Below are 27,766 nucleotides of genomic sequence, written 5' to 3' on the forward strand. Positions count from 1 at the left end.
GGTACCACAGGTGGTCCATACCAGTAAATCCTGATGTGGCCACTGCCCTGCCTCCCTCTCACAGCATCAGTGCTCAGTGACAGCATTCACAGTGCTGCTGTGGCCACACAGACAGTTGGGTCACAGAGCTGATCTGGACAAAAACTGACAGAGCAGAAAGATTCAGCAGAATCCACTCCTTGGCAAGACCACCTTTACAGTCATGGACATGCTTTGGAAATCAAAGGAGATACACACACACACTGCAGAGAAACACAAAACATAAAGCAGCGGCGTTTCCACCTCTGGCAGGAAACTACTGCTGCTCTTTCAGTAGCAGTACACATCACTGCTACACATAGTAGCGGTCAAATTGCAACATAAATCCCTCACTTTAACAGGACTGCTTTGGGAGTATTGCTACACTTGCATTTTAAAGCCTTGAGCCAAGAATACTTTTGGTTATGGACAACATCACACCTGATGTAAAGAATACATGGCAACATAGTTACACTGAGAATTTGTTAATCCAAAATATTCTAACATTCTGAACTAAAATGGAAAATGCACATCTCTGCAACACGATGGTCTTAAATGAATGACCTTTTTCTTTGCATTTTTATACCAGAACTGTTTTTGATAATTTTAGCCTACAGTGCAATATCATAAAGAATAACACACACAAAAAATAAAGATTTCCTTAATATGACGATCACAATTTCCTGCCCCAGTTTCCAGTTGAATATGCAGTTATCAGAAATTTCACCTCTGTTTTAGCATTAAATATGGAAGATGCATGCAATGACAAAGCTGACCTTGCTGAAATGACTTTGTGCCTCACATTTCTAGGCTGGGACTTTATTTTCTGCTTCATGTTACATTTTTAAAGGGTCATTAACTGAATCCTTTTACAGAGATCACAGAAAGAATGGGGAAAAAAAGGGGGGGTGGAACCACTAAAAAAAGATTACAGTCCTTAGGAAATCCAGTAATTAAACAATAAGAGCTAGGTAAGAAAGTGTACATCTCACTGAATTTAGCAGGGCAGAAACACAAATCACAAGATGCATAGAAGAAATTTCTTCTTTCATTAATATTTGATTTTTTTGCCTGAATTCCTTCTCTGCATGCAGATAAGAAGATACCTAAATACATAAGTAGCATTGACTTCTGAAGGACTAAAAGCAGGTATCCACTGTTTATCTTCCCAGCTACAGTCTAGCCTCGGGTAGAAAGGCAATTGCATGTCTTGCAAGGACTGTCCTTCTTAAAGAGCTTTTACTGAAACAGAGGTTTCTGCTGCCAGAAAACACCATATTGACATCTCCATTTGTACCTAATGGCCCCAAACTTCAAGACATCTCTATTAGGCCCATGTTTAGTGTATATCAATCTGAATATTAATCACATTAATGAAGTGTTTTCTGTTGGTTGCTTTCATCTATTATTAAAAAGAACACTAGAACAAGTGTGTATGTGATCGGCACTAGAAGGGAAAAACCAAATGTGTGAATATAAAGAGCAGGTCTTCTTGATAAACTCATTAGGACAAGCAGAACACTCCTACTCTAAAAACCATTTTGTGGCAATAGCAGCATAGTCCATTTATAAACAGTGAACTTGTGTTTACAGTAGTAGTTCTTGGTCATTCTCAAAATAACTTGGAATAACCTATATCTGGGTAAAGCAGAAAGGGAAGCAAGACATGACTCTTTCAAAGCTCACTAGATGTGAGTGTCCATCAGTCATTTTTTCCAGTGAGGAGTTCATCCTCCCTAACATAGACTCATTGCACATTTCTTCCTTCTTCCTTCCCAAATTAATACTCTGGAATATTCCTGACATTGTCACCATATTGCATTATGTTACTAAACATGGAAAGGGATCTGAAGCAGTAGTATTGTTTTGAGGGTTATGTCTGAGAATTATTCACCTGGGAAGGTCTTAAATATCACAGTGACACTACACTGGGGTAGTGCCATATTTTTCCTTTGTTCTACTTCTGTGCACCATTCACAAACTCTTTGCTATTAGAAGCCTAACTCAAACACAGAGGTGGCTTCTGAATGGAAACTGGAAAGCAGTAGTTACATTTTAATGCATTTCAAAGTCACACTGGCCCTTGTCACAAGTTCCCACAGAAGAGATCTTCCCCACAGTCTACTGGCACAAAGAAGGCCCCACCATCCACATCCCTAAGGAAGATGTTGAAAAGTACTGGACCCAGTATTGACCTCTCAGGTGCATTAGTTTTGGTTAATGCCTCAAATTGGACTTTGTGTCCTTTAGAAGGTATGCTTCAAGGGATGGCAGATAAAATATTAATCAATTGAGACATGCATTCTGCTGTCTCCCTGAAAGACTACTCAAACTAGATTTGACAAAGCTAGTAGCAATGAAGAAAAAATCCAACGGAGTTTCACTGGCTCTTTATCCCTTGAAGCAACCTGCACCACATTATCAGCCTGCTTGCCCCTGAATAGACCCTGTCTTGTAACGGCTCTAGGCCAGGCTCCTCACTGCGGCAAAGAGTTATAGAACAAAAGGTACTGGGATTTGGGACCAGGCAAAAGCAAGAAAGGGGAGGGAAAAAACCAAACAAACCAGATTGAAGAACAGGCCTTTGAAATCACAGTAAGGAAGTTTGAGAGTGGAAAGAAGACGACATCATAACAGATGAGACACTACAACTGACTGGCAAGTTTTAGCTGGACAAAAAGCTCACCCGATACTCGGAACAGGGCAGAAACATTTCAGAACACAGGCTGATTGTCTAACAATGTAACCACAAGCTTATTACAAATAATACATAAATTACGTTTTATTATATTGATAGAATATATAATATCATTATAATACTAAAAAAGAAAAAGGTGATATTAAAACTACACAGGAACATCACAATGATCACAGTAGGTTAGTACACAATAGCTTGTTGAAGAAAAATTTCATTATTTAACTTCAACACTGTGCAAAATCCTGCTACTACCATCTATATAATTTTTTCAGGTTTCTAGATGTGGCCGTCACAGCTTCCTCAAAAACTGGCTGTGGGAGGCTGGAGTTTTCAGACTGTGCTTACATCCTTTGCAGATTAGAAATGAATTGCTGTATTTTTAAACTGCATTAAAAAAAAAATCTCAAACAGATGCTTCATTCAAGAATGAACACAACATCTGAATCAGATTGATCTAAGATGCATGAAGCCAACATCACAACTTATTTAATCGAAAGTCTGAAGAAATTAGTGTGCAGTAACCAAAAATTTACAAACCAGTGGAATCAACATTCATAAGAAGAATATTTGTCTTTCAGATCAACATGAAAAGAAGAATGATGTACCAAATATTTGGGACGAAAAGGTGTTACATGATTCCTTTACCTCCAGATGCTGGCATACACATATGAATCATTAAACTAATACATCATTTTCCGTGCTGAGATCTGCCCTACACTGTGTCAGGAACTGTGTGTGTGCATGATTGTAGTGCAAAGGGAACCTAGTGCATGACTAGAATTTCTACAATTAGTTATATTACCAGAGGACAAAAATGGTACTGTTGTTCCCCCAGAGTGTCTCTAGTCTCAATATAAGAGGTAGACATACCAAAGAAAGGAAAGAATACCAGAAACAGTAAGATAATAAGAAATAGTTGACACACCAGGAACACCAGCATAGAGCTGCAACATGATCCTACAGTTAACTTATCTAACACCTTGCTACAAGGAAATGCCCCATTTCTTGGGCCTGCTTCACTTATACAGGGTTTATCTAATGTGGTGAAGAGATCTAAGCCGCTAAGTGGATTTCCATTTCATCATTTTACTAAAGAAATTTGTTTGCAGGAGGTCAGAAGAGAACCAGTAAGTATCCACACCAGACCTGTGTGCTCAGTAGTCAGAAGTAGAGGGCACCACTGTACTGACAGTCCCAAGCTGAACAACATTATCCTCAGAAAATCAGCAAGCTTACCAAAAGCATCTGAATCAAAAGGCTACAAAGTTTAATTAGCCAACATAAAGATTTATAAACACAAACATTTAACTTCAGGAGTCTATCAGAATCACTGATACGAGCTAGTCCATGGTCATATGACATAACAGGATAATTTTATGCACTTTTTAAACTGAAGTTCCATATGGTAACCAACACTCACCCCACATACAAACAATCAGAAGGGAGGATCTGAAAACACATGGAGATGAAAGAGAAACTTCTGGTTTCTATTTGTGCCACAGCTGTTGTTAATCTATCTGTAATGAGTCAAGGTTTCTGGTTTGGTGGCTGTTTGCTTTGTTGGGGGTACAGTGGGGTGCACAGCAGGGTAAGGAGCTATTGCGGGGGGAGAAGGAGGTATGGACTTAAATTTTAAGCAAAACAATCACAAGAGCAGAAGATTACTTGGTTTTGGCTGTTTGTACTCCTCTAGAAGACAGACTGAAAATTTGTTGTCAAAATAGATGCTGAGCACTTTGAGAAGAATATTAAGGTATTTAAGAAAAAGCAGTAAACTAATTCTAAACTTTTATTGCTAAATACAGACTACTTATACCCAGCATTATTCTTATTGTTTTGAAGTCCCCAAGACACATTTTGTTACTTCAGGCTTGCCTGAGGTTTCTCCACTAGTGTGTCTATTTTACAAAAACAACCCAAGGAACAGTTTGCAGTAGGTAGTAGTACGAGAGACATCTGACACCTCAGCCACTGAATATTCAAAGTTCTCTGAACTACACAAAGCTGTATGTTTGTTCTTCATCCAAGCTTGTCTTTTCATCAAGGAGATTTATAGCTTGCTTCATCCCTCCTATTCTAGTTTCAGAAGGAAATACATATTGAAGATATAACTCTTAGACTTAAGAACAATTTGTGCTCTCTTAGTACATTACTGACCTCTTTCCTGTGAAGAAAATGAATTTATAATCAGAGTTCATACATACCTGGCTCATTAGACCACTGTTTTACTAGGATATCCTCCCCACATTATATTAAGACAACATTCAAAATGTTATAAAAAGAAATCCCATTACTTACTACAGTTTATCTTTGATACAGCAAGTGAACCTATTTTAAGGCTACTTATGCCTTTTAAAAGTACTGAACAGTCCCACATATTTTCCACAGTTATGATCTTTTTTCTTTTTTCAACTAGTGAATGGCAATAGGAACAAAAGAACTTTTAGCTCAGTACACTTCCTTTTCAGCTAAGGCATTTTACCTGCTGACATGGCTATTAAATATTTGTCAGGAACTTGAACACTTTGATAAATCTGCAGAAACAAACAATAAAATTCAGCCGTTAAAAGCACCTTGGATAATAAGGAAAATCATGTAAGCAAATGCACAAGTTTCCGGAAAGGGCAGGCAGGGGTGGGAGAAGCATAGCACACACCAAAAGCATTCTTTCTACATAGAAATAGTGACATACAGGTGGAAACAAGAAGCATCACCTTGGTCAGCAAATGAGAAGGCTTTCCTGCAATGTTTCTCAGAAGGAGGGAGGTTTCCCTGTCCAAATAGGAGTGCTTGTGCAGAAAGAAAGAGAAAGAACATAAATCAAAGGAAGTCAGTATAGTAATTTTATAGTGTCTTGATTACAGAAGATAAAGCAGAGTTTAATAGAAAAAAAACCCTACATCATCACTTTATTTCCCTCCCATAAAAACATGAACATTCCCAAATACTATGAGCTTAACACACTGGTGTAAAAGGAGTTGTGCTAATAGAGGACGCTATTTTAATCTTCCTTTGTACAAAATATCACACAATAGAATTAAGAAAACTTTTGCTTACCTGCAACTGGTTTCTTTTCTGCAAGAGAAAACTTATTTTTAAAGACACTTAGAACTATGAAAGTAAGAAAACATGCACTTACAATGCTTTTCAAAATCCTGTCCAGTCTTCTAAAACTGAACATTCTACTTTAACTACACAAACATAAAGCCACTAAAAACTGATCATCCTAGAGACAAGGAAATGGTTTTATGCTTTCTACACTGGTTGCTGCTTCATTGCTAAAGAAGAAAGATGTTACCATAATAACATCAAGCTGACTTACAATCAATGTCCTTGTTTTTGAAGGGCTTACGTCTCTCTTCCCTTGTAAAGTCTGAATTATAAAATTACAAATCCCCACATTTCTCTTGGAAGATAAACTAGCATAAAGTATATTTTCATCTGTTTAAAAAGGGGAACAAAATCAGCAGAGGGGAAGCAACCAGCAGAGAAAGGCAAAAATCAGTCAATGACAGGTACCAGAGCAATTATCTTCTCCAGCATCTGCTACAGACAACAAAACCATCATCATGCAGTGATTGCAGAGCCACACAGTCACAAGTCTGCTAAGGGGCACTTAACAAAAGAGCATTAAGTACATCTCCTGTGTTCCACCACTGTACTGCAAGTTTTGTCCTGTGTGGCTGCAATTGTCTCAGCCTTGTTTCAGTTAGTCCAATGCTACACAGAACAGGGCATGACAACTATACGTGCCTACTATCCTTTTGTTTAGAAATTAGCAATAGAGAATCCCCATCTCTTCTTCAGTGCCACAACAAGGTATGGTCTCCTGAAAAAAATGAAGAGCCCATGTCTACAACTTCATGCAAAGCAAATAGTTTGGGGAATGTAGTTCCTGCAGTGGGAGTTTACTTGATGTGACTTCCACATGCTGGGACGAGCAATTAAGGATCTCAAGGAGGCTTTTAAGAGTTACAGCTCAGAAAACAGTATACACAGCATCTGAAGTGATCCAAGCTTCACCTGGTACTTAGCCACTCATACAGACACAGGTTATGCTACACACTGAATAAAGATTTTTCTGCCTGCACGTTAATTACTGTCTGTACCTACATCCTATGTTTTAGGAGCACAGCAGTGCTTCCCAGCTCAAGCACACACTGCTGAGGTTTGTAGGACCTGGTATAATTAAAAGGTCTCAGGCACTGTTTACAGTCATACTTGAATTGTATCCTTTCCTACACAGCTCTAACTTCACACAAAGTCAGTTTAGAATGGTCTCCTTATAAAGTATTGCTACAGAACTTGCAGAATAAACTGGTTGGCTCAATTCAAAACCCAAAAGTATACATAAAAACCCAATGACAAGTTTAAGGAAATTCTTTTAAAGAGTTTCTTGATAAGAGTTCTTGAGAAGCATCATGGACTCAGATTAATATGGATTGTTTTTCTTGGTGAATGAAGCACTGCAATAGAAGGAACATTACAAATGGGTTTAGGCACTTGCCTGTTAGTCAACAATAGCATCAGAATTGAGAGAGGAGACTGAATCTCTCCTTAAAGAAAACACTATTTGCTGGAGAATATTTCTCCTACAGGGAAGCTCAAGGCAGGTTGATTAACCTTATTCCCATCACTGGTCATTTCAGCTGCTGCCATCTTGCATTTAAGTACAGTGGAAATTTTCTCCACTAAGGAGCTTCTGTTCTATCCAGAAACGGGAATGCCATATATTTCTTACAACTTAAGAGGCACTGGAAATTTTGTTCATACTGCTTTCCAGCCCTGCAGCAAAATATGGAAACAGATAACCACAGGAGAGCTATTCTAGAAATCAAGAATGATGGTATTTTATTGGAAAGAGGGGTTGGTCAGTAAAATGTGGAACAACAGTATGATGACAAGTACCTCTCTGAATTTGAGGTGAAGAGATAACATGCCTAGAAACAGGAAGGCAACTGCCCTCTTTCCCAGACACCTTCTGTGCATGGCTCCTTCCTTATGTGTAATACATTCTGCAGTTCTGCACATACCCAAAAGTTAGAATGAGCAAAAGCAGCAAATCAACAGAAAAGCCGAAGTTCTAGAAATTATAGCTTGGCTAAGCAATAACTATGTGTATATAATATTTTTAAAATATTTGACCTGCACAAACCATTAGATAAAGAAAAACATTATTTTTCATTTTAGAACAGTATGTTACTTTCACAATCCAGTTTTAAAGCATTTAATCTATTTCAAAGAAAGACTTCAGCTCAAACACCAAGCTTTTAGGTAAACAAGTGCTGTTCTTTAATACAGGCTGCTAGATTATTCCATTGTTCAGGGGAAGATAAATATTTTGGGATTTTTTTCTACATAGTACAGTCACAGTAGACCACACAGAGGATCTAAATAGTCCACTCTTCCTCTCTATTTCTGGAGTTCAAATACGTATCAAAGCTCTGACAATTTAAATGCCTGATCTTTCCAAGTAAACTAACCTACTTTCGTGCCCCAAGTACTTTCCCAGACTAAAAATATCAGCAATGAAATCCAGGAAAACAAAATCAAAACATTAATTAATCCTAGGTAGACGTTTCTGGTCTTCTATCATGAAAAGCATCTCTTCTTCCACCTGCTCCCATCACAACGAGAACTCAAGCTCTGGCAATGAAGTGTATCACCTTAGATTCATTTAGGATATAAAACCAATTCCAATTACACCAACTAGCACGTGTCCCACAATGCCATGATTTTTTCTATCCTGCTGCAGTAAGCTGACTGCTTCCCCAGTACAAGGCCACCATTTCTCATAAGGGGTGTTTTCAGTTTAAAAATATTTTTTTAAATTGTCACATGACCAGAATGAAATATCTTTGGAAGGCAAAAGTAGTTTGAAACATAGTGAAAGTGTTAAAGCTTGACAACAGCTCCAGAGAAAACAAAATCGTGCAGTCCTTTATACTAAGCAAGAAGTCACAGAGAAAGAAGTCAGATTGTAAGTGTTGGAAGACTATTTAATTTGCTGCATCCATCAAAATACTCAGCACAGCTAATTCAACATGAATAACACCAAGTCAGAGACCTGATGCCTGATTTACCAAATTCTTTGGAAGATCACATATTTCTAGGTCACACTTCAATAAGCAGGCAAACTCAAACAGTATATAAAATATGCACAGTCCAAAGCTAGCTATACTTCTACTGTAAGGTTTCTTGTAAAGCTGTATTTTTTATGTATAGGATAGTGTTCTCAATATCCAGCCATCAGTAACAGCCATACCTTGTTATAAGTTTCTGTATAAAATTATTAATGCAAATGCAGTACCAATGAAAAAGCTTCCCAAAGTTACTTCCATTATACGTAGGAAAAAAGTTCACTTAGCATATCTTAAACTTTTCTATGAAAAGGGGGTCTATAAAACTACTCTGTCAGTAAAAGAATTTTAAAGCCAACACTTAATACACTGATATTTTAAATGCTGAATAGGGAGCCAGACTCCACTCAGGATTCCCGGTTAGTCTAACACCACCATTACTCAGGCAGAACTCAAAATACCATAGCCCAGTGGACACCCAGGAAGGAAGAAGTGATAGGGCTTTTAGAGGACTCTTAAGAGGCAACTTGAAATGTTTCCTCTTGTCACATAATCGAATCTGTCGATATAAACTGTGCTCCAAGACTTTCCCCCAGGAAGCCCACACAGGCCAGAACACTGCCCAGCCATGCTGGACACTGAAACTCAGCAAGTTTGTTTATAGAATCCTCGGAAGGCTCTTTGGGCCCTAAAAGAACCAAACATGAAGCCTACCATCAGGTATCAAATAGACTTGCAACTTCTTTTTGTGTTGAAAACACTTCCTTTGGGGACAACTTTAACACAATACCAAGAAAGTTATTCACTTCTGTTTTAGTCCTTCCTCATAATACAGGACAGACTTTGAAATAAGTTGCCGGAACTCAATCCAGTTAAAAGACCTGGATATAGAAAAATAATGAAAGAAAACTATCAGAAACAGGAAAATCATTTTATGCAAGAAGTAGAAGCAGACATTGCAATGATGACTGTTTTGAACTGAGTCATACCCTAACTCCTAGCAGCAATTATTCCGAATCACACTGAAAACTATAGATGTTTAATAATAAAAAACCCTCAAAACGCTAAAAAAGATATGCTGATCGGAAAATTAACTTTCTAAAAAATTAAATATATACCTTCCTCAAGGGATGACAAAACAGCTGTGCACAAAAGCACTTAGTGCAGACACAATTTTACATTAAAAAATTGGGGTATGATGATCAAAATATCAGAAGTAACAAAAAGCATACAAGTAAGCCTACTGTTTCCATAGGAAACTTAAGCTGCTATGGATAATCACAACGAAGAAAACTAGGTTTGAGTAAAATTAACATTAACACTGAAAAGTTCTAGATGCTGTTAAGACAAAAAAATTAGTAGTTTTCATGTGCAGTTCATTCAGCAAAGACAGCTAGCCTTGATGTTTATAAAAATATGGACTATAGTCTGGTTCCAAATTAGGTTTTGGACTTCAAAGATTTCCTACATCCTTTCTTTGGAGACAGGAATGTAGCATCCATTATCTTCCGATCTAAATATCAGATGTTCACGGACCAGCTGTTGAAAACTGCATTTCACTGATTTCAGAAAACTCAACACAATACTTTTATACCCATCACCAACCCTTCATCTATAAAACATGTTTGCTAAACATGATAGAACAGATGGGCTAGCAGGAAAATGAAAATACCTTTCAGATTTCCAGAATATAATTCATTGCACTCAACTAAATGACAAGTAATGCTCTACATGGCCAAAACCTCAAGGTTTTCTCACCTACTATCCTTGTCGGTTCTACTATGAAATATTCAGTGGGTTGTTTTAATTCTTGAGGTTCTGAGGTCTTCAGCCAAAAGTCAGTTTCAAAGAAATCAAAACTGAAATGATTTCTAAACTATCACTGAATTACCAAGCATATCATATTTATTTTTTACAGTCAGTAACTGAAGGGTGGATTTTAAGCAGATCCTTTTAGAAGAGGTGATAAACTGAGCTGTCTAGCCAGGTTCTGAAGCATAAAGGCTGCATAGCCCATCCTGTCACAGCAGCAGGTTCACAGGTAACGCACTATAGTTTACATGGCCTCCTTTCTTCATCTCTACTTGCACAGTTTTGCAAAATATTGACCAGAATGTTCATATTGAACTGATTCATTTTCTTGTTACACACCTGATCATCACTTAGTACAGAAATAAGCAGGACTAGTTTAGAAAGATTCAGTCTCATTGGCAAGAGACCAAGTTGTATCTAATTCCTCTAATTTTAAGGTAACGGCTGAGAATACATGCATACAGAATTTAAAAACAGCACAGTACAATCTGAAAGGTATCAAGTATGTTCTTTACACTGGCAATTTACAAATAATGATCAAAATCTGGGTGGAAAGTGCATGACCTGGCAATCTTCTCAGATATTTTACCTTATTGTTCTAATGCCTTAAATATCTTAAATAGAAAACCTCCTTTCATGTTACATATTATCTGTAGGTCCAAAGCCATTCACTCAAGGTATGTACAACAGAATAACAAACACACTGAGGACTTGTGCATGTAATTATCTTGCCATGTTTCTTGCAAAACTCTTTAATAAGAGTTTAACATTAACCCACACGTTTAATTAAACCAGCTGGTGGCACTCTTGTGCCACTATTCTGGATTCAATGTGACAGTTGAGAAACGTTATAAAAATCTTTTTTAAAAGCATCCTCTGTCCCTAAAAACAAACTAAAAATTGGGGAAACTCAGTAAACAGCATCCAATAGAAAGTTATATGCTTGCAAAAGTCAGCATCCAACAGAGAGCTACATGCTTGCAAAAGTTTTGCTGAAAAGATAACTCCTATAGCTCCCATTTCAACTTCATCTCTATGTTGAATTCTTTAGACTCCACCTTAAAGAATTAGAATCCACTATTTTCAAAACAGAACTCAAAAATTAAAGTTTAAACATAATTTTTGTAATTTTGACCCAAAGGAGGACAAAGATGGAAAAGAACTCAAATTTTTCTTTGCAAACACTTTGATATCATATATTCATATGGAATGTATTCATATGCACACAATATGATAAATATCTAACTGAAAATACCCATTTTCCGCTTTCCTTTGCAAAGGAAAAAGCAGCGAAAAAGCAGCTCAGAGACCTTATTACTCTCTACAATTACCTAGAAGAACGTGGTTAACAGGTGGGTGACAGTCTCTTCTCACAAGTAGTAAAAAGAGATAGGAGAAGATGAAAGGGACTCAAGTTGCACCAGAGGAGGTTTACATTGGATATTTGAAAAAAAAATTGTTGCAAAAGGGATAACAGTTTGTTCTTATCAAAACCTAAGAAAAGGAAAACAGACACTTAGAAACTGAAGCAGCAGCATTAGATAACAGAGCTGCCAGACACCTCCACATCCAAGATGTGTTTTCACAGAATCACCATGGGTAAAGTTGGAAGGGACCACAGTGGGTCATCTGGTCCAACCTCCAGCTCAAGCAGGGTCATCCTAGAGTTGCTTATAAAAAAGCTATATCACTAAGACAGCAATTTTCCAAAATGGCTTACCATTACAGGATGATTACTAGTCATTTACATTAGACAAGTATTCCAAAGTAAAGAAAGGAAGGTGTGTGTCATTTAAAATACAGATGTTTTTCAAGACCTCTCTAAGTCTGACCATGAAATAGCTTATTGGCAGGGGCATCATCAAAGACCTGCTTTGTGCTGTCCCACAGGAAGAGACCTAAATTTGTCTGAGCCTAAGCCTTTAGAATTAAAATTGTAGTCTATAAAGTCTCAATGAAGTCTGGAGCATCACAATTAAAAAAACCTCAAGGGTGCATCCTCTCAGAGAGCACTGCCCAGCCCTTCAATTGGACTGTACACTACTAACCTTGAACCAAAGATCAGCCAAGATCAAGAGTGCTTGGGTCCGTGGGGGAGAGTAGGGAGAGTATAGCTGCCTTCTTTCAACTGCAATGCCTGCCTGCTGCAGATACTGCAGCCAGACAAGGGAGGGGAGAACCTGGTGCAATCATTCTGAGCTCAGGAGTGGCCAACCCTCCCTCCTAGAACTCACGCAACTCCATTTCACTGCAGGCAACTGGACCAAAAAAAAAATTTTCAAATGTTGATTTACAGCAAGTATTTATTAAATACTAGGAATGTTTATAACTTCATGTCAGTTGTGACAGCTACAGACTAAACCTCCTGAAGGTCACTGCAATTTCAGTAATATGTCTGCGAACATCTTGATCAACAAACTGCTGCACTGTGTGCATGAGACGAGTTCCTCCGTAGTTCATGCACCTCTCAGGTCAGGTTGTGACGCTCCCTGCTGAACACAAGCTACTTAAGGTGGAGCAGGACAGAAAGGATTGTAAAAGCTGCTGAACACTTCAGTTCAAGCTTGGTTTCACTATTGCTTTTTAGAAATTTAAGACTAAACTGCCACAAGAAAGACGCAGCCCTGTTGCTCCCACAACCATGTGTTTTCACATCTCCTGTGTGGACAGCAGTCATTTTGACCACGTGGTCCAAAAGATCAATGAACAACTAATTCAGAAGGATTATTTTTCAGGGAAAGCTCCTCCAAATGACCAGGCAGCTGCACAAACAAGATGGGGAAAGACTGCCCAATTCATCAATTGCATGGATCTAAACCAAACATGAAATCCCAAATAAAGTTTCTCTGCAGGGAGGAGGTTTCAAGCATGGAATTCTCCCAAAATTAAAACAAACAAACAAACAAACAAACAAAAAACAGGAAAAAAATACTATAGAGTATAATTTCACATAAAGTGTTTGTCTGATCTGTCTAAAAAAAGATACATTAAGTGGAAGACCTAAAGAAGGAAGGGGAAAAAAACCCCCTCAAACTTAGTATACTATGATTAATTAATTCCTAACTGCATTAGTTCAAGAATATCAGACACTTCATCCTGAAAAGGGCTCTATCTGTACCACAGAAAACAAAATATCAGAGAAGCTAAGAAAGCTAAGAAATAAGAGTACATGTAGGTTTAATTGGTTCGATTGGTTTTGACTGAATCTGCTGCCTTTTATACTGAGGCAACTGTATTAAATAACATTTCATTATATGCCTGTTGATTTCTACACCATAAATTTCCCCAAAAATGACTGTAGACATCAAGTCATCCAAAGATCAACCACTATAAAAGATTTGGGAGCTAAGTCACAAATCTATCTTTTTGTTTAAAAGCAGATAAGTCACATGAAAAAAACCCCACACCTGCATTCATAAAGCAAGGCACTGATTTGGCTGGTCTAAAATGCTATTCAACTTTTACAAAAATGAGACTAGTAAGTGTCCAGCCTAGGAAACTAATCAAAGCTGTAAATTTGGTCAACTAAAAATGAAGGCTTGTCTTTCTATTTGCAGACAACTTTTACCATACTCTAACAGATTAAACACTAACCAGCATGCTCAAACTTGACACAGCTAAAAGGCCAGTTCTCAGTTATTTTTTCAGAACATGAAGTCTTATTTTGGGGGGTTTGAACTTCTTTACAAATGTCACGAACTCTTGTTTTCATCCTATAGGTTAGGAATATATGCAACTGAAGACAACAGCATAAATTCTTTTCTCCTCTTAAGAGTTTAATGTTCCACAATTGGCAGCTGTGTTCTTAATTTTTGTCATCTGTTCCAAATTTGATTTTTGGCAACCTGAAGTAAGGACAAACAAGTAATCTGTTGCTAGTTTCCTACAGATGTTGTATTTCACATCCCTAATCTAATCAAATGTTGCAAAAAAAAAAAAAAAAATTGTCTTGGGTTTAAGCAGACTGGTGCATCTACAAAAATTGGCTGCTTAAAAAGCTCCATTAATTAATCACAACTTGTAGTGATATCTTCACTGGCAACTGCAACCAATGCATACTACATCCCTGCAGCACGCTTTTGACAAAATTTGGTAACATCTTAAGGCAAGACTTCTGATTTCTCCACTGAGGTCTAGTGGCTTAGTCCAAGAGGAATGTTGCCTAGATTTAATTGGTCATTGATCCATGGTATTTTTTCTCTTGCAGATGAACCTGGATAGACACAGAACCTCTAAAGAATGATTTTCCTAGCTTGTCTGTGTTAATGATCCAATTTTTTCCTCAAGAAATCCTTTCCCAAACACAAGTATTTTTCTAAAGTGCTCTGGAACAGGCACAAAAGCAGAGACTCATTTTAAAATGTGCTTATTTACACAGCACTTGGGACAGCAGAGTGAGTCATTTAGTTGCTTGTCCACAGAAGACTCCAACATCACAGAATAACCAGAAAGAACAGTATATTTAGGCAGAGACAATGCCTTTGGTGTTCATACTTAGGGTAACAAAGTATACCATAACTGTGATTTTTGAGTTGACGCCAGCTTTGCCACCCAGCAGTGTAAAAAAGAACATGTATTAACTCTCCATTTTCCTGTTCTTTCAGGGAGGGAACTTTTAAACTTATTCATCAGTGTGAGGCAAAGCTGACAGGCAATGTCAGAAGATAAAATTACTCTTACATGTTTTATGGTTCCTGCTACACTTCAATTAGTCACCTCCTATGTGGAAAAAAGTTACAGTATAAATTTTAAATTCATAGCTATAAAATAAGTCAGATGCACTGATTGGAGAATCAAGATTTACCAATAAATGGATAATGTTTAAAGTCTGTTTCCCTTTCACGTATTTTAAACCTATATACCCCAAATTTTAAAACATACCAGTCCAAGTATGTGCAGTAGACAAAACTTTTAGAATGCCTCCTTTGGATTCCAATTGAAAATTCTTAAGAAAAAATTTAAATTATCCCTTCCTATAATTTGCTCTGCAGATTCCATGTGTGTAATGTGAAAAAAAAGGATAAGGTGCTAGTTTTGCAGGCACTGGGAAGAGTGAATTAGCAATCTTTGGGTTCTAGTGCATTATGTGATGAGCACAAATAGCCAAGCACATTTGATTACCAAAAAACATAAATATTGTTTATATTTCATGAAATTGTATGTTTATCTCAGAGAATGCTTTGAATGCCTCAAAAAATCTGGCAAGTGAGGAGTAATTTTACATGTATTTCAAGAACATTTGAAAACTGGAGGGCTCACACTTCTTATGCCAAGAAAATTGGAAGCCAAAGTAATGCTGCGGGATGATAAATATGCACAACTTTTCTTTACCGTTGACTTATTAAAGAACACTTTGTGACTAATAATTGGAAAAAAAGAAAGAGGAAAAGATGCTCTAATTGTGTTTCAAATTAAGTCTTTCCATTGACTATTTTCAGCTTAGGAAAACGCTAAGTGGAAATGCTCCAGAATACTCTTTGTGTACAAAACTAAGGACATAACACAACTGGCAGAAAATTAAATGAATTTTTTTTTTTTTAAATAATTTTTTCTTTAGAAGAAACACAAAACAAACCTCTGTCATGCCTTGTTTGTTGCCTGTCTGTGACTACTCTCACAAATGGAAGTCTAACATTATTCACATCTGCTAACCATGCAAAACATGGACCATAAGGAAAACTACTCGAACATTAAGCTCCCAAAACACAAGAGCTCTATTCCTTCAAGAGCTAAAATAGACCACAACTGTTCTTTAAATCACCTACAAATAATAGGTGAGGTTCAGCAATCCAACTCTATTTGAAGACACCATTGCCTACCAAAGATCATACTATCAGTTGATTTCTCTGCATACATTAGCAGTCAACTGCACTTTCATACAACGTAACATTTACCAACCCCACATAAAACATGGCCCTCAGTAATTTTAAATGGGTACCAAAGTTTTCGTGTTATGCCACTGTGTAGGCAAGTGAAGTGTCAACAAGTTCATACAAGAACCATGGCAAAATTGCCATGAAACACAGACTCTGCTTCTCCTTGTGCCCCTCTCAAGTTCTCCATTTTATCCCACAGGAGCTATTAGCTAGTACAGATTTATCTGTGTGTGCTGAGCTTACATGACAATCCCTACTAACTGTCATGCCTCCAAACCTCCCTTTTTTCCCCCCGAAAGAAACATTAATGTTTACTCTATACTGCTGCTGTCTCTGTCAAGTGAAGCAAAGAACTTGTAGCTGTAATGCACTGGTAGTCAGGCTCTTGTCATGATTTTCACCTCTTTTACTTAAATTCATTGTAGGTTTAGGCTTGATGCAAAAGCTAAAAAATAAAATACAATTAAAAAAAAATCATGCAGTGTTACTGACTGCTACATTTTGCATTATCTTCATATGTAAGCCAGAATCTCTCAGCTGTGCAAACTGGGTTACAGACATAAAGAACTCCATCGAGTTGGGAGGGCGGGGGGGGTGCTGTGCTGTGCCAGACCAGATGGCAGACTTCAAACTTATCTGCAACCTCTTCACTGAGTATGTGCAGGACAGGAACAATGACCGTCCATGAATGGACCCTTTCACCCGTCAGACACAAACAGCTCCATGAGCATCATCAACACATTTCTCTATTCTCTCCCCACTGCTTGCTTCTCCTATTGCTCTAGCACAGCTCACTGAAAACAGAGACAACTCCTTGCTGGCAGAGGGGCCAAAGGAAGAAGGAAAAAGATAATGTGGGTGGAAGGGACAAGTTAGTCATACAGTCATCACTTCCCCTACTTTTAACTCATGCTACTACTTCATTTATTCAGTCTACATTCAAGTAAAGTATCCCACATACAGAAACAAAGCTTGTGAGTGTATGCCACTCATTACACAACTAAAAACATAAAAATTAAATGCAACCTACCAATTTAAGAAAGAATACCGTTCAAGCAAGGATCTGGGAAATCATTTTGTCAAAGACAAATTTCAATTTAACAAAAAATTATGGGGTTTAGGGTGGGATAGAAAGAACTTTTCTTCTTATTCAACAATGCTTAAGGGGGGCTTAGGACAAGAACTAAGTAAGTGCAGTCAGAAAACAGTACCATCAAGACAAGATCTTGAGAGCAATAGTCTTTGAAGACATTAATGTTCACAGTGTCTCAAGAGATAGTGTTAAGAATTGTTACTAAAGAAAGAAAATAAATCATGATGACAACTAATAAACCCACAATTTTAGACAACCCAGGAAATTCCAGAATTTCAACTCCTCCAAAACTGGCATAAATACAAATTTAGAAGGAGAACAAGGATGGTCCTGGTCAATAGAACTACTGAAAGTTATCATCTATCATCATGCTGAATAATCCAATACCACCAATATGTGTATTCCTGCTCTCCCTTCCAGCCTCCAGCACTTGGCTACAGCCCTGATCAGACTCCTCTGAGCCTCCCCAATTCACCTAAATAACACAGAATGAGTCCCAGAATAGAAGCAGTAAGTTTTCTATGTTAAGGACCAGTAAGTGCCAAAGCTGGGACAATGGAGGAGATGAGACAGTGTAGGCAAGAACTTTGAGGAAGGAAGGATGAGAGAAAAGGGAATTTATATCCTCCATTTCTGGTGGTTGTGGAATGCAGCCTTTTTCATAACACTGATCACTATTATCAGTCAGAAAATATACTAGACCACACATACCTTTCACAGGTCAGTGCATGGCAGTTCTTTTACTGGACTTACCTGCATTTCCAGGTCAGAGAGCTCTCAAATACAGAGCAGAATTATTTTTTAAGATAAAATACTGAAGTTAATAACTGCAAAGCTTAATTTCCTTTTTCAAACAAGTATTTCCTCCCATCAAAACTGTCTTCTGTTTTACTTAGGAAGAGCATAACATCAAGTTGCAGAAGGAAGGATGACTTTTTAAAGTACCTATACTGCCTGGAGAGGACAGAAGGGATCGGTCAAAAGGGCAGAGCTGCCAAGACACTGCCCTCTTTGATAAGAGCCACAGCAGTAAAGAGAAATTTTAAAGGTCAGCTCAACTACAGGCAGTCTCAAGGAAGACAGGCAAAAGAGCTAACTCGAAGCACTATGTTAGAATAACAAATCTCAAAACAGGTCTGCCATGGCCATGAAGAAATAGCCTCTCCCACTTTCTGCATAAAAACTGTTTGGATTTTTCCCTACATGGGCACTAGGTCTTCTTCAAAGGCTATTTCCTCAGAGGGATGTTCTCTACTAGAAACAGCACCACTGAGTCAACTGTGTAGGTGGGAAGGTACAATTCAACCCTATCAGTAAAAGGTGTTTTGGTTTACGACCTAGCCATGAGGATTAGCAAACCCTTAAACTAGTTTTCGGGCACTAAACGAATGAAAAAGGAAATAAAAGCTTTGTTGATACCTAATGATTCTTCCAAAGAATCCATTTAAAAGGTGGATTTCATTCAAAAAATACTATCACAGAACCTGTCCCAATCTCAAAAAACTAATTTCCCCTTTTCCATTCAGCAGTGATGAGAAAAGAAAGCTACTTCTCAAGTAAAACGTCCCATCCCATCACGCAACAGTTTTAATAGTGAACACCAATTCTGTAAACCTGGGGAAAATGTCTCAGAGTTGAACACCTTCCTCAGGCTACCGAAATTCAAAAGAAAAGACAGAGCAAAAACAAAGCAGCACAGTTAATGAGTGCAGAGGTTTCTGCTCTAAAGAGAGGAGAAGAATCTGGCTCTCAAATTACCAGCATTTCTGGTTACCCTCTTCAAAGGAATCATTCTTATCAACTTATCTGGGAAGAGAAACAATAGCCACATTCTTATATGAGAAGCAATCACTGGGTTTACAAAGGCAGTGCTCACAGTCCTTGAGAAGAGCTTTTGGGGATGATTTTGAGCCTTGCAGTCAGTGGCCAAGAAGGAGTTCAGAAAGCAACTGAGAAAGCAACTGCAACACTTGGAGAGATATAGATTACCTTCCTGGGAAGACAAAGGCACTTCTTGGTCTCTGTCCCTTAATTCAGCAACAAGTTACTTAAGTGAAGCAGGTGGTTTCTTGATTATTCAAGACAGAAAGAATTGGCCTATCACTCCTGAAGTAAAAGAGAGAATCTAGGAGACCTGCAAAATCAATTGCAGAAAACACCTTGCATTTTTAAAAATTAAGAAATGCAATGTTCATGTTTTTCTTGGGCTATGCAAGTTAGAGTGACTAATTCACATAAATCATCTTTTTAGCCTGAGAAGAGACAAAAATGCAAGATTGCCTAACTTTTACATAATAAAAAGATACATATAACCATGAATAACAGCGAGAGATGCAAAAAAACCCCAAAAATAAGCCTTGTCATAGCACAGAAAGAAAATGATTGACAAACAAGCAATATAATCAATGACTGTCACAAGCTGGCTTGAACACTTAGGCCTACAGTAATAATGCAAAGGTTTGCATTTTAACGTTCCAAAGCGCAAAGGACACATTTCTATCTATGTTTTAATTCACTCAATACAAAAAATTTCCAGTAAAAACACCAATTTTTTATACAAAAAGGAAGTTAAACTAAACCATCATTCACTAATTTCTCACCATTTCAAATAAAGATTTAAACTGAAGTGTGACCTTGATGAGCTGATCATTAGACTGATAAGCCTGCATCATTCACTCTACACCCTGCATCATTCATTCTACACCAGATGAACTTTTGCTGCAGATGTGTAGAACCATGCTTTCAGCACTGCTCATTCAAATTAGTGTTAATTATTGATTAGAATAAACTCAGCTTGTTCCAGTTTTCTCTTGTCAAAGGGAACATGCATATTAGTACAGCTGACATTTGAACAGGTCAGATTTCTGTTTCAGAGAATATTTCTACAAGATAGTTTCTAGTTTAGGTTTTCAAAATTCACCATAACATTTTTCCCATTTCCTCTTACAAGTAATCAGCACTTTCAATGTTCACCAATCTGGCTTTTTTTACTGAAGTGGCCTCGCTCATTAAGCAACGTCAAGGCACCAAAATCCCAAATTAACATCTGCTATTGTTGTATTGCAGCCCAGTTGTTTCGTGCATTTTTTCAAAGAGGTCTCCCTGTCACACATTAAACAAGAATATTAAGTAGCAGCAAATTATTGGTATAGTATAGCTCCAGAGAGGCATTCATAAATTGCTCCATGTGTTTGAGGTATTAACTGTACTGGAACAGGAATGCACTTTTTCAATTGTACTTTCTTTTTTCCACAGATGTGCACTCCTCAGATTTAAATTAAAAGCAATATATGAGACTTACTTAGATTAAAAATATTAACTACCAAAAAAAATTAAAATGCATGGTTGGCTTAGGAGGAACAAGAAATGCGGAAAGCTCTTAAAAAAACCCAAACCAAACCACATTCTTTAAAAGAAGAGCTGCCTTGCAGACAGAACCAAAACCAGAGAAAGCATCAGCTAGAGCAAGTGCAGCCCATGCAATTAGCAATCTTAGTCTTTAATCAACCCCACTGTGCTGCAGATGTTTAGCTAGGAGTTTTACCATGGGGGGTGGGGTGGGGTGTCTAAGTATGAAGAAAAAAACCCAAACCAAACAAAAATCTTGAATTAGTGACACTCTACCTCAGTGATTGGCTGCCCCTGTGACGTCAAGTCCAGTTCCTGAGGTCTCGTCACCTTATCGATATCCAAGGAGTCCATGCTGGAAGCTGCAGAGGTCATGCTGGAGCGGGAGGAGTTACTGATGGAGCGCACCTCAGCATCACTCACTGTGCCAGCAGATGCTGTCCTCCTGTGCTGAGCAGTAACTGCTGGTTTGGGGTCTTCTGCAATGGACTGTTGGGCTGCCTCATCCATGCTCAAAGAGGCCTTCTCTAGCTGTGCGGTGATGTCATCCAAAGACACGTTGGCATGTGATGGTTTAGTCACCTTACCAGAGGAGGGGGATAATCCTTTCATGCTGCTGTGCTTAGTAGAAGGTCGACTAGCAGGTGGTTTCTGAGTTTTGGGTTCTGTGGCAGGACGTTTCACTGCAGCATTGTTTGCCGAATGAGACCCGATGCTGCTGAGCTCCTGTTCTATGGAACAGAGATCAGCCATGAGGGCATCCAGATCCACAGTCTCCCCCTGATTCAGGGCTTCTGCAACAAACAGCAGTTGTCAGTATGTGCAGAGATTTCATTTGCAACTCTTCACTTTATGTTATCAAATCCAACAGTTCGGGTAAGGGAGTAAAGGAAGCAGCATTTTCTTTTCCCATCTGTATTGCAAGATCTCTGTTCACTGTTAAGCAGAAGTTCATTTGCACTACTACTCTTGACCAGTGCACCTTTCACACAATTTAGGTTAAACACATTTGCCAGCAAAAGAAATCTATGAGTGTGCAGATTACGCCTGAGAAGTTAAAACTGCTTTCCTGTGAACCGATTTAAAAATACATCTGCAGAGCATCACGCCTCAGCCTTTCAAAAAAGTGCAGGTGTTTTGCTAAACATTTTCTAAATTGCAAAAGCAATGCAACTGCTTTAAAAACAAACAAACAAACAAAAACTATATATATATATTCAAGCTTTTAAATTAAGGTTTTCTGTATTACAACCAGGAGAAGCTATTTTAAGACAAGGAAAAATACAATTTTTGTTTAATGTGAAAGCATTCTGTACCTATATTCCTGTACCCTGTTCCATAAAGCAAGATGCTCTTTCTTCCTGGTTAACAGATACACATTAATTCATTCTTCCATGAGACCAGACCCCAGAACATGCTTTTCTGTACAAATTCTAGACTGAAGTTCTCAGATACTAGGTGCTATAAAATATATACTGTTTCAGTATACTCAAAATTCTGGCATCAGAAAGTAATGCCTTCAGCAAATATGTTCTCACTTCAGTTAGATGTGTACTCAAATGCTCTTATATTTTAACCTGTTTTCATTTGTAGCTGGAATAAGGTTTTTTTTCTTAAACTAATATTTGAGGGGTAAATAATTCAACAAACCATTCAAATTGTACATGGAGAAGCGATATGAGAAGTTGGCAAGATTGGTTTCCTGACGGAGAGGTGATCTCTTCACCGGTGCCACAGGCTTGTCTGTATCCAAACTCTGAAAAAGATCAAAAAAAGGGCAAAATAAAGTTTGACACGGAATCGGACAAGCAAATCTTTAAGATGAATTCATTTTCTCCAAGAGAAATTTTTCAAAATCTCCTGGCACATAAAAAAACCCAACCCTCCTTTTCAGGTTTTAGACTGAAAACATACATTGTCATACAACAGAGATTTAGCTTCAGATATGCAATAAAGAAAAGGCGTTAAACACATTCTGGTTTTTGCTGAATCAAAGGAAGGAAGCATATTCCACATGTTTTTTTAAGTGGTGTTACATACTAGCTCATTTTGAAACACAGGCAGCTGGCTTAGCTGTAACAAATTCTCTGCAGCAAACTGGGCAAGGATCTAAACACATTCAGCCTGTGATACCCTAAGATATGCATCATTAGCTTATGAGCATACTCATGGCATAAGCACATAAAAACATTCAATGAAGAATTCTATTTTATTAAAAGGGATTTTAAATTGGCTAAATTCAGACATTTTTTTCAATGAGCCTTTCCTGTGAACAATGTTAAATTGTGAAAGCAATCCCTAGTCAGTTTATGTAGGACACTTTTTTTTTAGAAAAACTAGTATAGGTTAAAAAAAGAGACACTTTTTTATTTCTAATCTTGAATTGTTTTGTTATGAAGGCTAACGTGGGTACAATATATAATGTTATAATAAATACTGGGATTTGTGTAAGTAGCAGGCAGTAGGGCACTGTGACCCAGCTGCTGACCCAAGAGGTACATGACAGGGCCAGCAGCTGCTGCCCCTGGAGTGGCAAGTGTTACATGGGGAATCCAGCTCTTGCCATCACTGAAGCTCAACAGGCCCGCAGAATGTCTGAAATGAAGTAGTGCTTGTACTGATAAAGATTTTCTGAAGATATGCTTGTCTGAAGGAAAAGCATCTTCTAGCTCCAACAGAATAAAAGTTTCTCACCTAAGCTTTTTATTTTCATTTTCTATATCTTTACTCAAGCCTTTGTTAAAAAATGAAATGCACTATTTTTTCTCCTAATATTTATTCTCACTGAATTCCCTTCTTTCCTCAGCCTGGTCCAAACTTAATCCCCTCCCCCAGCTCCCAAAATCAATTAGGAAGTCAATCATCACTTAATGAGAAGACAGTGATGAAGTCTTGTCTTCCATCAGATGGCAAGAATCTCATCTCTGATGAAGCTTATGTGTTGTCCCAGACAGAATAGTGGAGGGGGGGTGGGGGAAGGAAAAATCTATCTATAACCCTGGAGACAGAAGAGGCAAGTAAGGGCTCATTCCTTCAGACTGAATCCACAGATTGTTACAAAAGATGTCCTGTAAAGCAAATCTATCCTGGTTAAAAATATCTAAAATGTGTTTTACCGACCTTAATAATAACAAAGTTATTTCACCTCCTTGAAAATACATGTGATATTCTCTCACTGTTACCTGAAGCACATTCTCCATAATACATTACATTGCTAAAACAGCATTTTGGAGAACTGCTGAAAACTGAAACAGCACCAAAAAGCTTAGTTCTGAATAATCATGAGAAGCAAGGTAAGATTTCCTTCATTTAACCTGTACCATAGAGCAGGACAACTTAAGCAGTATAAATGTTAATCCACTGTGCCAAACGGCTCACACACACTGCAGATTTGTGACTTCATCTTACAATGCTTTTGTTAGACCAACAGTTAAAGAGGGCAAAGTGAATTCCAGTGATCTCATGGGTATTTTAACAATTTCAAATCTTTAAAAAAAAAGCACTTACATCTGGAGAGGAATCTGGGTCTTACTTTAAATCCCCTTAAAGTAAACATTTATGAAATCTAAAAAGGAAGTTAAAGTTCAAGGATCTCAGGATCTCCTACTGCTCTTGGAAGTCCAGCTGATAAACAGCAACAAATGCTGAGACTACAGGAGAATGCACTTTAGATCTCATTAACTCTAATCACCCCTCTTTATTGGGACTTCATTAGGGCTGCATCAAGACCTGATCATTTTCCAAATAAACTAACTGAGACACAACTAACTCCATGAACTTGCTTATACAAAACAAAATGAGGTCAAAGTTTTGGGGGAAATGTCATTTCTCAATAGTTGCAAAAGATAGAAGGGCAACTGTCAGGCTATGTTGCAGACTGTGTTGAAGAGCAATATGAAGGTGAGAAACAAATAACGTGGGTCTCCTGTTAACTACCCATTAGTTGGTTTTAAAAACTTTGCATGGACCAGCAAAAAACTGAGACATGACCCTGAAATCTGCACATCAACAGTGTAGCTATAACCCCCAAATAAAATATGCTTATATTTCTAGGCTGCTAGACATGAAAAAACAGGGCAGAGAATAAGAGGTTTAAGACCAATTACCCGCTGTGCTGTTCTGTGAAGATCCTCAAAGTGATTTACAAAGCCCAAACCTTCAAAATGGTTTTCACTTACCACTAAAAATCCTTCATACAAAGTTAAAAACACAGCAAGAATTAATATATACAGATTTATGTCATACTCTTTCATTCATTTCAAAAACCAAGATTGCCCTGCATGTACAAGTTCAGAAAAAAAATTACTTTCCCCTATATGCTATATACATTTAGAACCTGCAGGCAGAAATTTAACCAGATTCAGAGATGAGCCTGAATCTGAAATTCTGTCATCAATAGCTCAATTTTCCTTCAGTCTTTGGGTAAGATGAAGATGAGAAAAACTGCCTCTTCTCTAGCTTAATGAAACTTCAGTTACCATACCTTTGCTTAATTCCACACGATAAACAAGGAGAAGATTAAATATGCTATTCAGGAGGGCCAGCTCACAGAGCTGAAAAACCCCTGCAAGCAGTCACAGAGAAATGGCATATCATCCCAGGACAGGCACACCAGGCAAAATGCAAGAGCTGCTTGTGAAGGAAAGGAAAAGCACTGGAAAGCTGGAAGTGCCAAAAGATGATGTCCTATCAGCTGCTTCTCTGATGCAGGAAGAGTACTCTGGAACAATGATGAGTCCTCTAGGGTGTATCAGGTCACTTTACCATGTCATGAGTAGCAATGTTCACAATTTCCTGTTCCTTATTGCTGTTCAGGTGCAACAAATAAATGCTGTCACAGCTGGACAACGTCAAACCACGTTTGGAGACACAGCCTAAGTCAGCTAAAGTCCATGCTTCTTTATATACACAAGCACAAAATACCAATTCCATAGGAATATTACCCTTTGGGAAAGGCCAAACTAGAAGGTTGTGAAAAATAAATTTAACAACCTTGAGATGGGGAAAAGAAGCCAATTTACAAACTTTTAAAGAGTACTGAACTGGTCACAGGCTAAAGTTTACCTCGCTGCAAGCAGCAGTGCTGAGCTGGTAGCACCCAAATGAAAAGAATCATAATACTTCAGTAAGATGTTTGAAATATCCCTCACCTGTGTGAGTTTGTCCAGTTCACCCAGCCAGGCCCCAAACATCTTGTCCAGATCCTGGTCTTCCTTATCACTATCTTCTTCTGCACCATGGTCAAGCTCTTCATCTGACAATTGCTCCATCTGAAAAAAAAAAAAAAGTTTGACACTCAAATTTTCTTATCAGTGTCTAAGAAAACTGGTGTCAGCTACTATGCTTCTGAAAAAGTATCCTGAAGTCAAAGCACGTCTGTCCATTACCTTTCTAAAAACTGCATAGATTCACAGTTTGTTATCCTGCTCACTAGTGACGACTTAGTATGAAAGTTGCAATGGATAATTACAAAGCCATTTTTGCAGCTCGCTTTTGTCAGAACTATGCAGAAAAATATTAAGAACAGAGTTCATAATATTTAATACACCATCAGAAATTATTTCAAGCTAGCCTTGCATGTGCATTCACTGCCAGCTATTGTTGGCAAAATATATTGACATTACATTACAAAAATCCAACTCTCGTCCAAGGAATTCAGCTGACCACAGTTAAGCAACACCATTCAACCCACAGGAAGTGCAGTCTCACTGCACTGCAAATAGATCACTCTACACATCCGTAAACAGAAATACCTAAACAGGCCACAGAGAATGTCAGCAATACATCCCCTGAGACAGTTTAAATCTTGGACACTGACCAGATCAGTTCAGTGATACTGCACAATTTTTATTCAACAAAGAAACTCCTCCCTGGAAGCAAAGAGTCACTGTAACATTTATCAGATCCTCCTTCATTCAACAAAGCTGTAACCAAGATAAAGACTTAATGTTCTCCAAAGTTTAACTCTTATTACCCCAAAGAAAATTAACCTTTTGTTAAGCAAGCCTCTATTCTTTTCTCCAAACATGTCCTCCTTTTATGGAGCTAAGACACATGTGCCTTTCTGGGTACATACACACCAATAAAGCCAGGATCTGGTTCAGAACATCCTTGGGGCAGGGGGGCAGTGGGCAGCGCAATGAACTAGGTAACAATTTGGGAGCTATCAGGCAGCACAAAAGAGTAAATCCTGGAGATGTGCTATAGAATGTCCAGAGACAGTTGAGAACAGATCACCACCAAGAGCAACACAAAAAATGAATGGTGAGTTGTACACCTTGATTTAGTCAAGTCAAAGAATCACAGAATATGCTGAGTTGGAAGGGACCCACAAGGATCATCGAGTCCAACTCCTGGCCCTGCACAGGATCCCCAAGAGTCACGCCATGTGCCTGAAAGTATAGTCCAAAGGCTTCTTGAGCTCTGTCAGGCTTGGTGCTGTGACCACTTCCCTGGGGAACCTGTTCCAGTGCCCAACCACCCTCTGGGGGAAGAACCTTTTCCTAATATCCAAACTAAACCTCCCCTGACACAACTTCAGACCATTCCCTTGGGTCCTGTCACTGGGCACCACAGAGAAGAGACCAGTGACAGTCTCTGAGTGCCTGTCCCTCCTCTTCCCCTCGCAAGGAAGTTGTAACTGCAATGAGGTCTCCCCTCAGTCTCCTCTGCTCCAGGCTGAACAGACCCAGTGACCTCAGTCACTACTCATTGGCTTCCCCTCAAGGCCCTTCCCCATCTTTGTTGCCCTCCTTTGGACATTCTCTAATGGCTTAATATCTTTCTTATATTGTGGTGCCCAAAATTGCCACAATATTCAAGGTGAGGCAGCCCCAGTGCA

General features: G+C 38.2%; 1 protein-coding gene across 3 annotated transcripts in view; it reads right to left on the minus strand.

Annotated features, from left to right (window-relative positions):
• Window positions 1–27,766, minus strand: part of RAPH1 (Ras association (RalGDS/AF-6) and pleckstrin homology domains 1) — an 82,507-nt gene that overhangs the window by 23,184 nt on the left and 31,557 nt on the right. For 2 of the 3 annotated variants that reach the window (XM_027731394.2, XM_027731400.2), the window contains exons 2-5: window positions 26,076–26,195; window positions 22,576–22,681; window positions 21,202–21,719; window positions 5,431–5,505 (exon numbers count right to left, since the gene is read on the minus strand). In XM_027731394.2, the coding sequence (XP_027587195.2) occupies window positions 5,431–5,505; window positions 21,202–21,719; window positions 22,576–22,681; window positions 26,076–26,195 (819 nt within the window). The remainder of the gene's footprint in view (window positions 1–5,430; window positions 5,506–21,201; window positions 21,720–22,575; window positions 22,682–26,075; window positions 26,196–27,766) is intronic. The other variant, XM_039387944.1, reaches the window with a different exon arrangement.

Source organism: Pipra filicauda, unplaced genomic scaffold (assembly GCF_003945595.2).
Source record: "Pipra filicauda isolate LSUMZ 115617 unplaced genomic scaffold, ASM394559v2 scaffold5_size6683894_pilon, whole genome shotgun sequence".
Classification (NCBI taxonomy): Eukaryota; Metazoa; Chordata; class Aves; order Passeriformes; family Pipridae; genus Pipra; species Pipra filicauda.